This window comes from Aedes aegypti, chromosome 3, assembly GCF_002204515.2.
Source record: "Aedes aegypti strain LVP_AGWG chromosome 3, AaegL5.0 Primary Assembly, whole genome shotgun sequence".
In the NCBI taxonomy this organism is placed as follows: domain Eukaryota; kingdom Metazoa; phylum Arthropoda; class Insecta; order Diptera; family Culicidae; genus Aedes; species Aedes aegypti.
Window position 1 is genome coordinate 280,079,912 of NC_035109.1, and position 12,635 is coordinate 280,092,546.

The following is a 12,635-nucleotide window of genomic DNA, read 5'->3' on the forward strand; positions in this document are numbered from 1 at the left end:
ATGTAGAGAACGCATGAAGACATCGTAGCATCACATCAAAAAATAGATTAGTAATTGACGAATAAAAGTTGGGTTATGTTTCGGAAAATTCAGAAACTGGAAGAGCTGATTCTGACTTGCTGTCGTTTCAGTGCTGGAAAAGTTCGCATCACGATGCAGCTCACGAGTGTATACCAACTCATAACAAACATCACAGACTCGGGAACTGGCTAGGTGTGAGTAAGTCCGCACCCGTCTGCTCGGGAGAACGTGTCAAAAGAAGTAGCAACAAGCTCGGGAGCGTTTACTCGCGAGTAACCGAGCAAGGTGTGATTTATTATGGTTTTGACAGACACATTAATTGTATAACCATCATATCGACAGTAAACTACTAGTTTGTAGTCAAAAGCCTTTCAAAACCATAAATCTTGGAGGGGAAGCAGCTTTTTTCCCAAAAGTACAGTATGAACAGCTCCGAACACGTTGTCACTTTTAGCTTCAGTTACTCGGGAGCTGAAAAATGCGAGTAAACCAGCGCTCTGACGCTCGGGAGCGTTTGGTTTTGTTTTTGTTCCAGTTCAGAAGAAGTGTTCGCCACTTTCCATCACTGTGTAACATTTGTCAGGATTCGTATTGAAAAAAAAAAAACATTTTTCCTACATTTTCATCACAATTAAAGTTATGTGTCAAACGCCAATTTTGAGTATTCAAAATAGATTTTGCCAAATTTAACCTAATTTTTATTGGTCAACAGTATAGTGTATATTTAGGCAAAACAGTCGAATCGATCCTCGCTGTAGTGATGCTCAATGGCGAAATGACCTTCAAATTAGAAAATAAATAAATTGAGAATAAAAAATAAGGTTGTCGCCACTTCTTTCTACTCAATGAATCTACTAGTCATTTTCATGAGAGTAATATTCCCCGTGCCGTATATGATAAGGAATTTTTCAAATATTACGTTGTGCAAAACGCCAGTTAAGGAGACATTTCTTACTACAAATCAGCCTTATGAGATGACTAATTTGTATTGTGTTTCTATGCTTTTCAAGACCTTTCTCTTAATTGGCCCATACTGCCCCTATCGACCCTTGCTTGTATTACTGTATGTAATTCTCATAATTTTGTCAATGAATTTTATCAGTAATTAATTCAGGGGTTTGCCTAGAGATTCATCGGGATTATCACAGAAGGCCGAATCACAAAAGGCCGAATCACAGAAGGCCGAATCACAGAAGGCCGAATCACAAAAGGCCGAATACCTTCTAGCCTACCACAAAAGGCCGAATGCACAGAAGGCCGAATCACAAAAGGCCGAATCACAGAAGGCCGAATCACAAAAGGCCGAATCACACAAGGCCGAATCACAAAAAGCAAAATCACAAAATAAAGCTTGGATATGAAAAGAACAAGTCCATGCTTTGTTAAATGCAGTAATGTCAGTAAATAGTGCAAAACTTACATGCGGAGAAGCCACATTGAGGATAGAGGAACTGAGGCGGCAGAAGGCTATATCCGATGGTTGTGTATAGCATCTATTCGGTGTCATGCAAATAGCAAATCCAGGCGTTTGCCCGGTATAATGCAAACAGAGGATGTTTTCCATTCTTAGGTCCGACGAGCGACAGCGAGTTCGGACAGCAAGCGTTTGCCCGGTATAATGCCAACATAGTCTTTTACGCAACAAGCAGGAGAATGATTGCTGAGATAGGGTATAACAAGTGTTTAAGTGATCATAAGAATACTAAGTTTACTAAGAATACTTTTCATCGTACAGTGCCGTTCGATTTTGACTCGGTTTGAATTTGGCAACACGGAAATCCATGTACACAAAAATGGATCATGATCAGTCACAAATCATGTCAATCTCAATGTTTCTGGGGGCCTTCTAAGGCTTACCATATTCAAAATAGGTAAATTTAATTTGTGGTCATTATTACGGTGATACAAGTTTTAATAAAAACAACCATTAAATTTTGGAACGGTTCAATTATGGCAACATGAAATTTTTTGACATGTTGCCAAAATCAAACAGGCACTGTATACCCTTCCAGTTTTCGCGAGGTTTTTACACTTATATTGTACAAAATACAACAGCGCGACTACTTAAGCTTCAATTATAGGATATATTTTGGGTTTGTCAGCTAAGAATAGACCAGCTGACACACCCAAAACACACTAACCATACACTCTTATTCAGCTAGTAATGTTACTTGTGCGTCTTGTCCCGCTAACCCTACTGTAAAAATGTCCATAATATTGTAGAAAAATGTGCTGAATGTTTGTGACTTTCAATAAAATTTATTTTAAAATTTCGGTCTTCCGTGATTCGGCCTTTTGTGATTCGGCCTTTTGTATGTTTCGGCCTTTTGTGCTTTCGGCCTTTTGTGATTCGGCCTTATGTGATTCGGCCTTTTGTGGTAGACCCGATTCATCTATTGTGTGTGTGTGTGTGTGACCCGATTCATCTATTACTCATAAACCCCAAGGTTTCATCAGGAGTTCATTTAGTGATATTAACCTAAAGAATTGCTCCTAGAATTTTGTTTAAGGGGAAACAGTTTGGAATCAATTTCAAAGATTGCACTAACTCTTCAAAGGCACAAATCTCGAGAAGAAAAGGTCCCGCTATTTACACCCTTCATAGAAATTTACATCTCAGCGAAGGCGCGCCCCTTAGCAAACATAATCGATTAAATTTCTGAGAAACCAAATCGGTACTACTGATATTTGACCATGCAACGGAACTCTAGTCCCATCCTTGTTTCGCTTTTAGTTTAGTCCCAGAAAAATACTAGAAAAAAGGGGCTTTATGCTAGCAGCAAAACCGAATCAAGCTAGAAAATTTGTTTAGTAATCAGAATTCACGTGAGTCCTTGAATTACCATTACTTACAGTCCTTGTTGAGTTAATACTCATGATTGTTATCCTGGCTTCAAGTGTAATCTCGGGACTGACCAACTCCGAGTCTTTAACCATCTGGTAGGTAAAATAGATTAATTTTCAGAAACTGTTGCCAGTAGCAAGGACTTTGTACCGCGAATCCTTCAATTACCAAAACATATTACCCTAGCCCGACAAACAAGATGAGACTAGGGCTCAAATTGGTAGATCTTACCCCGCAACGCACCATGAAAGGGTGATCTACCCGCGTTACGGGTAGGCTTTGGGTTAATTATACTGTTTTGTGTAAATCGTTTACATCCACCATCGCATTATGTTCTATTTTCCTCTCAAATTTTCATCTAATTATTTGCAAATTTCAGCATATTTCTCGAAAACTTATTCAAACAGTTTCAAGCCAGGAATGTTAACCAAACTTACTTCATCAATCCTACGTGTTTCGCAGATGAAATTCTACACGTTCCGCTCTAAACCAACTCGCGAGCCGATTGCATGCAAAATTCAAGCGATGTACACGGCGAAAAAATGTTTAAAACTTCTTAGGATAGCCAAAATCGCGTTGCAAGACCTTCAGAACTTCTATGGGGTCCATACAGGATTCCAGTTGACCCACACCTCACCCTCAAATCGCTTTAAGATCCAATGTGTTCTCCTGGTTCATTTTCCGCCTTCTGGTACTTTCTGTCTTTCGGTTTTTCCGCCTTTCGGTACTTTCTGCCTTTCTGTGTTTTCTGCCTTACAGTTCTTTATGCTTTCTGGTATTTTCCTCATTGCGGTAATTTCCGCCTTGTGTTATTTTAGGACTTTCGTAATTCCGCCTTGTGTTTTTTCTGCCTTCTGGCGGTTTTCCGCCTTAAGACCTAGAAAGCTTAAGGTGATTATAGAACAAAGTCTCACTTCTAATTTTCAAGAGCACAATAACCAACCAAACAGCGCTCCGCGTTGAAAATTTATCCCATTGGTCACTACCAGCAAGCAAGTAATTTGATTGATTTTCAACGCGAACTGTTACCGGATTCTCCAGTCTTGTGGATTGATAATTCAAAGTTTGGCTTAACCTTAACATAAGATCAATTGATTGATAAACTATCAATGTGACCTTTTATTTTTATATACCCGGGTATAGGTGATTAACAAAATAATGGTAAAATAAGAACAAATTTTGCAATCATATCTTTTTTAACCATTATTATGTTATTAATATATGACATAAATATCTTATCAATAGCAAAACATACAATCATAGCAAAATTTGTTATTGGTATGTTATCCTTGAGAGTCATGTAATAACTAATCAATAACAAAATATACTATCATGGTAAAATTTGTTATTTGTGCAAACATACTAAAAAATATTAAATATCTACATAATAACAAACATCGCCATCACAGTAAAATATGTCATTATTTTGATATTTGAAATCTTTATTTATATAATTCATGAGAACAAACCAACATCAAATTTTGCAATAATAGCTCATTTTACAATTCGTATGATATTCATTGAAGATTTAAAAAGCAAATGTTTTTTTGCAGGAAAGCAAAAAGTTTATTTTTCAAACATGCTAAATTTAGATATTAAAGTCAAAGAACTTAAATTACCATTATTTCGATCTATTCGTGAATAGCTTATTTAGTTATTATTTTGTTATCAATATCTAAATAATAACATATTTTGTTATTTGCGGTTGCCTATATTTTTGCTATTATTTTGTTATTACAATGGCAAAATATGATATTATTTAGTTTTTATGCCATATAAACTTAGTTATTATTTTTGTTATTTTATCTCTTATTTCAAACAAACAAAGAACAAATTTTGCTATTCAAACATTCTATTTTAATAGTAAATTTTGTTATTCTTTTGCTATTCTCCTCTACCCGGGTACAGTGTCTTAGACACGCTTGTACACATAATTCTGGCATTTGAACTATATTCCAAAGCTATTCGAGGAATGTCGTAAGTAACGTGTTTGATCATGGTGTTCCTTAGGACGTATGGTTGATTCTCTGATCAAAGGTCCAAAGTAACAACTGGTAACAAGCGATGCAGATTTGAACATTGGTCATTTTTTAAGCTTTTAATAGATTATTTCATAGTATACGTATTATTATGAGTGTTCTAATGTGATGTTAAGTGGTGCAAAACGAATGCTTTATGATGAAAATCTCGATTTGTTTATATTTGTTACTTAGGACGTTTTGAAAAGTTACGCGAGATTTGTTGTCTTACCATAAGATCAGATTTCAAAGTCTCCAAAAAGCTACTGCTACCAGCAAACTAACAAGCCTGGACATCTATGAAATTAATTTTGCTTAGGTTTACGACATTACTGGAATTTTACCGTTCTTCATTTGGCAAAACATGATGCAGAACAGATGAAAAAAGAACTACCGTGATGCTCCCATATTTCACGCACGCTCCTAATTTCGCTCACTACCATTTTTTCCATATTTGTTGATACATATTATATTATATATTTTCATGTTATGAAACCATAACTAGAGCAGAGTTATTCAAAATACTAGCGAAAAGAAATTTCTTTTATAAAACATATTCGAAATGGCATTGAGCGAAATTAGGAGTGCGCGCGAAATATGGGTACTTTACGGTAATAGGATACTTCTATGATTCATTTTGGCATAAAGTGTTATTGCCGAATTGCCTGAAACTTTGCAATCACTTCAATTCTGGTCTAGAAAGTATCAAAAGGTGGAATCCAAACGAGATGCTGTGCATTTCTAGTGAAATCCTGATATTTTTCAGCAAAGCTTCGAGGATTCTGTGCGGGATCTTAAGGGTACCTGTAAACAGCCAGAGTCATTCAAGTAGAATCGTAAGTTTCGTATCGCACTTTTAAAGATTTCTAGTTTTTTTTATTCCTCATAGATTTTTGCGAGATGCAAGTGAAATTCAGAGGTTTTCAGCATGATCTTCAGGAATCATAATGGGTTCCTATAGTTCATCAGAAAGATCTTAAAGTTGTATGACGGGATCCTTGAAATTCCTAATGATTCTTGACCATTTCCAGCGTAATTTTAAGAATCAGGGAATTCTAATGATTCCTCCGTATTCGTCGACCAACCAGATTTTGAAAATACTAAGTTGAATTTGAGAATGTTTTGTATTTTTTATTGAAATCTTGAGTATTCACTACTCATTCTTAAAACGTTTCTTCTAGGAATCTAGACTTTAGAGACATTCCTTTGGAGATGGAAATATTTTAGAGGTTTGAATTGAAAAAGTTCTCCAGTCTCTAAAGTAAGACCTGCTACCAGCTCTGCATTTGTGCCTCATCATCTTGAGGTTCGTCTATTTTCAAATGATTTTAAACTTTTTGAAGTGTTGTAATATTCATTATGAAGTGTTGTAATACTGATACAGAATCCGTTCTATTTAAGCAATTATTTGCAAGGAAAATCCCACTTACCTTCATGTTCTGATGCTTGGAGAAATCCCCTTCACTGAGCAGTTTCTTGATCTGCACCGTGTACAACGGTCCGATGTACTTCTCGTGATCAAAACCGGTGAAGAACACCGTATTACAGGGATCGCGACCACCCAGCTCAGTGAAGGATTGCCGCTCCATCAGTTCCTTTCCGCCAACCGACATCGGAATGAAGTAGTTCGGATAGAAGGCACCAGCCATGATCACCTTCAGAATGACCGTTTTCTCTCGGGACGACCAAACGACTCGGCCCGGTCCGGACACTTCCTTCATGCCTACATGGTTGAGACGATCTTTGATTTCGCGTATCAACTCGGCCATGTCCATGAGGCACTTCAGATCCAAAGACATCCGACGGGTCCAACTGGCCATATCGCTTTCGTTTCCTGCCTGTTCTTTTCGGCTCTTCCAGGCAATGTAAGCGTTCAAGATAGCAATTCCATCGCTTCCCGATCCATCGGCCCAGTACATCTTTTGCGAGTAGCCCCGAACGGAATTCTGATTGAGAAAAATGTTCTTTTCGTTCATTCCGGCAGCAATGATGATCGATTCCTCCAACACGCTGAAGATGTAGCCCAAAATGATGAGCTTCGAAATGCGCAGATCTAGGGGCAGTTTTGCCATAATGCGTCCCATGTAGGTCAAATCACCGTCCAACTGCTCATAGTTGCCCTTAACCGTTTGCACCAAAGCACCGAGTTCCTTCAGCTGCAGAACCGTGTTTCTGATATCACTCAGATCCGGTGGGTTCATGGCCAGTGCAAGGATCGAATGGGGCGGTCCCATTTCCAGCAGTTTAGCCTTTAGAATGACATTCTCCAAAGGACAGCGTAGGATTTCCGGTGAGGTAGAGAAGCGCATTTGGTTCTCGTAGAAGCGGCGATCGACCAGCCGGTAGACTCGTCCATCCATTACACGACCAGCACGACCTTGTCGTTGGATGCAGTTCGCTTGAGATGCCCATTCCGTGCGCAAAGTTGAGAAGTTAGTGGTAGTATCAGTGAACAGGACACGCTGTAGGCAGAAATCGATGATGAACTTTACGTCCGGGACCGTGATGGAACTCTCAGCAATGTTGGTCGAAAGGATTACTTTGCGCTGTCCAGGAGCTGGCTTGCGGAATACTTTCACCTGGAATGGTTTGGTAAATGTTATTATATGTAATGATGAAGACTCATTGACAAGGCTGGTAGCAACTGAGTGTCTTGATAATGTAATAACTTAACTTAGTATTGAATTATAATCCTTCACTGGAAAGACACTTTAAAATAATAAATTAATGAACACTTTGGATTGGACTTACAGGACGGATCAAGATCGAATAGATTCATAATTTTATTAAGAAGCTTTAATGGGGTGAGTATAAAGTACACTGAATTATATTTCATTTCTGAATCCAAACGATTCGAACATAGTTTTATCAATCATAGCAAACTCGACTGCTTGTCTGAAAGAAGAACAAACAGTAGCCAGTAGGACCTGGTGTAGTGGTTAGAACACACGCTTCTCACGCCGAGGACCTGGGATCGAATTCCATCCCCGAGATAGTTACTTATGACATAGAAGTTATAGTGACGACTTCCTTCGGAAGGGAAGCAAAGCCGTTGGTCCCGAGATCAGGGTTGTTAACGTTAATCAACGATTAACGATGATTGTAACGATTAACGAAACTTTCGTTAATTTCTCTCGAGTCGTTGATCAACGATAACGTCAACGTATGGCGTTGATTTAACGTTAACGATAACGTTGTTTCTTACGTTAATGAGCCCGAATTTGTGATTTCTAGTTTTGAATGATACAAAACTTTTTTGACTCTGGGATTTAAAACTACATTAATCGGAAAAGACAAAAATACAACAGTTCATGAAGCATTGTATTTTACATGCTTAAATCATATTATCAATAAAATAACAACAATAGTAGTTTACGGAACAAGTTGCAGAATGACGATTTTTACAGCACGAGTTGTAAATTTATCCTACGAGGCTTGCCGAGTAGGATAATTACGACGAGTGCTGTAAAAGTCGAGTTCTGCAACGAGTTACGTACAACATTTTTTGCAATTTCGTAGAAGACCACTTGAGGGTATCAGAAATTATATCGGAATGCGTCCACCATCATTTTACAATTTCTGAAAAATGGTTCTGTAATGATTCATTAAGCAACTAAAAACAGTTGCGTAATGAGAAAGCGTTGCGTAATGAATCATTACAGCACTGGTTTCAGTTGCGTAATGACTATTCCCGCACTGCATACTTCAGTGCAGGAAAGTAGGCCGTTTCGTGACAGATTGGCGTGATGGAAATCAGCCTATTACGATGAGAAATTGCAAAAATGTATGTTTTGGACGTTCATATGTCTATATGTATTTATTTCTAAAAGGTTTTTCGTGAATTCCAAAATCGCATGCATTAGGAAACAGTCTCCATCATCCATTATCAATCATGTGGCGAGGGATTACAATGAAAGGACAAGACAAGTGGGGCTGTAGCATTGTAAGATTGATCAGTATCGATCTGAGCTAGATAAAACCTGGTAACAAAGCCACGAGAAATGCTCCTATGTCATCGGGGTAGTTCATGTTGATTCCATGCTGTCAGTTTTCACCCAGATCTCAAATAATTCTTGATGTTTTCGGCAGGCACTGATGTAGCCCTCGTACTCGCTTCGGCCATACTTAGATTCGGCCCTGTTGTTCATGAAGAAGCAATATTTAATTGAGTTGACACAATTCTAATTGTACGGGTATACCTACACTTTGATAGAACGTCAAGAAAATCTGCATCGAGGCAAGTTAATTTTGAGCACACAATCGTGAAGATTTGTATAATCCCTACTTACTTGGTTAGTTGGCTTATCAATGCAACTAAGTTTGTCGTGTCAGAATTCTTGAATTGGAATCCATCGGTCGATGACATCATGCTGAGGTTGCTCGGAGTTGTTTGACTAGATCGCGAATTCTCGGGCGAAAGACATTTTGCTCAACTTTACTAGATTCAAGGATCTTCAGAACAAAGTGTATGGGCACGTAAGCTTTAAACAGATCGGCAATCGAGAACAAAATGATGAAAAATATTAGGTACCTCATGAAGTTTCTTCATTCTTGGATACCTTGGATACGATATCTGTATAGCAACCATTTGTTTATAGATGTAAATTGAAAATTTGCAGCTACACGAACCGCACAGACAATCAACGATTAGGTTAACGCTATACGTTATCGTTGATTCAACGCAACCTGTTGACGTTGACGCTAACAACCATGGAAATCAACGCAACGGCGTTGACGTTAATCAGGATCTACATTAACGTTAACGCCGTTGATCGTTGATCAACGTTAACAACCCTGCCCGAGATGAACTAGCCCAGGGCTAAAAATCTCGTTAATAAAGACAAAAAAAAAAGAAACCAGTCAGGAATCAGCAAATGCGTTACTCATTTTTTTGTCATGTCAAATGATACTAATTCATCGTTAGAAACCTTTAGGAGGCTCTTAATGTATTCTAAGTCTAGATGTCTAAAATATTGTGGCCCAGGGGCCATGACCCAATCAGCCTCCCATAAATACGGCCCTGATTACAGTTATTCGTTCGACCATTTCTTCACAAATTTCTATAGGGATTTCATCTTATGTTTTTCTACGAATTCCTTCAGAAAACACTGCAGGATATTGTCCAGGGATTCGATCTATTATTTTATTTATTTTATCTTTGCAGGATTGTTGTCCGGTAGTCTTGCAACATGCCCTGCCCAGCGCACTCTTCCGGCTTTCGCAACCTTCTGGATACTGGGTTCGCCGTAGAGCCTAGCGAGCTCGTGGTTCATTCTCCGCCGCCACACACCGTTTTCCTGTACTCCGCCAAAGATTGTCCTAAGCACCCGTCGTTCGAACCAGTGCTGGGAATGGTAATAGTAGTAGGCTTGACTTTTCGCGAAAATCACGTGGCTCTCCCAGTACAGTAGTTCAAAAACGTGAATCTCATCAAGTAGCCTCTGTTGGGTGCACGAATTTTCTAAATCATGAGTGTCATTGAAGGCTCTAAATGCGGGAAATGCAGCGGGAAATAGAACATTTTTCTACAGTAATTTCGGGTTGCCCTTAGCAACGGTTGTTTTGCAATTTTCAAGGCATTTGCCTACAGCAGCGATGGGCGTGAGTTTCACTGGCTTCGCTGACTGTGATTGGATTTGTTTGGCTACTGTAGAGTGAGTTTCAGATTTTTTCCCAACCCTGGTTCGAACACTCCAAGTGCTTGCAGGTCCTCTTCCAGCATGGTCCATGCTTCATGTCAGAGGACCACCGGTCTTATAAGCGTTTTGTACATGGTACAATGGTGCGATGGTGAATCCACTCATGATGCGTCTCCGTATTTCACGACTAACGTTGTTATCAGCCGTTAACAAGGATCCGAGGTAGACGAACTCATCAACCAACTCAAAAGTATCCCCGTCTATCGTAACACTGCTTCTCAGGCGGGCTCTGTCGCGTTCGGTTCCGCCTATCAGCATGTACTTTGTTTTTGACGCATTCACCACCAGGCCGACTTTTGTCGCTTCACGTTTCAGGCGAGTGTAGAGGTCTGCCACCGTTCCAAATGTTCTGCCGACAATATCCATATCATCCGCGAAGCAAACAAATTGGCTGGATCTTGTGAAAATCGTACCTCGGTTATTGAACCCGGCTCTCCGCATGACACCTTCTAGCGCGATGTTGAACAGCAGGAACGAAAGTCCATCACCCTGTCGAAGTCCCCGGCGGGATTCGAACGAACTGGAATGTTCACCCGAAATCTTCACGCTATTCTGCACACCGTCCATCGTTGCTCTTATTAGTCTCGTGAGCTGCCCGGGCATAGAAAGCTCTCAGTTAATAACTGTGGAAGTGCTCATAAGAACACTAACCTGAGACGCAGGCTCTGTCCCAGTGGGGACGTTAATGCCAAGAAGAAGAAGAAGAAGAAGAAGAGCTTCCCGGGAAAGCTGTACTCGTCCATGATTTTCCATAGCTCTTCGCGGTCGATACTATCACAAGCCGCTTTGAAATCGATGAACAAGTGATGCGTTGGGACTGCGGTATTCACGGCATTTCTGCAGGATTTGCCGTACAGTGAAGATTTGGTCCGTTGTCGAGCGGCCGTTGATGAAACCAGCTTGATAACTTCCCGCAAACTCATTTGTTATTGGTGATAGACGACGGAAGATAATTTGGGATAGCACTTTGTAGGCGGCATTCAGGATAGTGATCGCACGATAGTTTTCACATTCCAGTTTGTCGCCCTTCTTGTAGATGGGGCATAATATGACCCCTTGCTTCCACTCCTCCGGCAGCTGTTCCGTTTCCCAGATTCTGACAATCAGCCGGTGCAGACAGGCTGCCAACCTCTCCGGGCCCATTTTGATGAGTTCAGCTCCAATACCATCCTTACCAGTGGCCTTGTTATTCTTGAGCTGGTTGATGGCATCCTTAACTTCCCTCAATGTGGGGGCAGGTTGGTTTCCTTCATCCGCCGTGCTGACGTAGCCACTTCCTCCGCTGTCGTGACCCTCAGCGCCTGTGTTCTCCGTGCCATTCAGGTGTTCATCGTAGTGCTGCTTCCACCTTTCAATCACCACGTCCGTCCGTCAAGATGCTTCCGTCCTTATCCCTACACATTTCGGCTCGCGGCACGAAGCCTTTTCGGGATGCATTAAGCTTCTCGTAGAACTTTCGCGTTTCTTGTGAACGGTGCAGCTGTTCCATTTCTTTACATTCCGCTTCTTCCAGGCGGCGCTTTTTGTCCCGGAATAGGCGGGTTTGCTGCTTTCGTTTTCTTTTATATCGCTCCACGTTTTGTCGCGTTCCTTGCTGCAGCATTGCAGCCCGCGCTGCATCCTTCTCCTCCAAAACCTGCCTGCATTCTTCGTCGAACCAATCGTCACATGTCCTCCTTTCCACGTACCTAATGATGCTCTCAGCTGCGTTGTTGATGGCTGCTTTTATGTAGCTGTCCTCAAGAGGGGCTTCGTCAAGCTCGCCCTCTTCCGGCAACGCTACCTCGAGATGCTGCGCGTATGCGACAGCGACGTTCGGTTGGGCCAGTCGCGCTAGGTTATACCGAGGCGGGCGTCGATACCGTACATTGTTGATGACGAATAGTTTTTGGCAGTTTCACCATCACCAGGTAGTGGTCGGAGTCAATGTTAGCGCCACGATAGGTTCTGACGTCGGTAATATCGGAGAAGTGCCGTCCATCGATCAAAACGTGGTCGATTTGTGATTCCGTCTGCAGTGGTGATCTCCAGGTGTATCGATACGGGAGGCTG

The 12,635-nt window shown here is 40.6% G+C and overlaps 1 protein-coding gene across 1 annotated transcript in view; it reads right to left on the reverse strand.

Moving 5' to 3' along the window:
* The window catches only part of LOC5577484 (probable ATP-dependent RNA helicase spindle-E), a 60,938-nt gene that overhangs the window by 6,859 nt on the left and 41,444 nt on the right, over nt 1-12,635 (reverse strand). Inside the window, exon 3 of the mRNA XM_001663352.2 lies at nt 6,315-7,463. Within this exon, the coding sequence (XP_001663402.2) occupies nt 6,315-7,463 (1,149 nt within the window). The remainder of the gene's footprint in view (nt 1-6,314; nt 7,464-12,635) is intronic.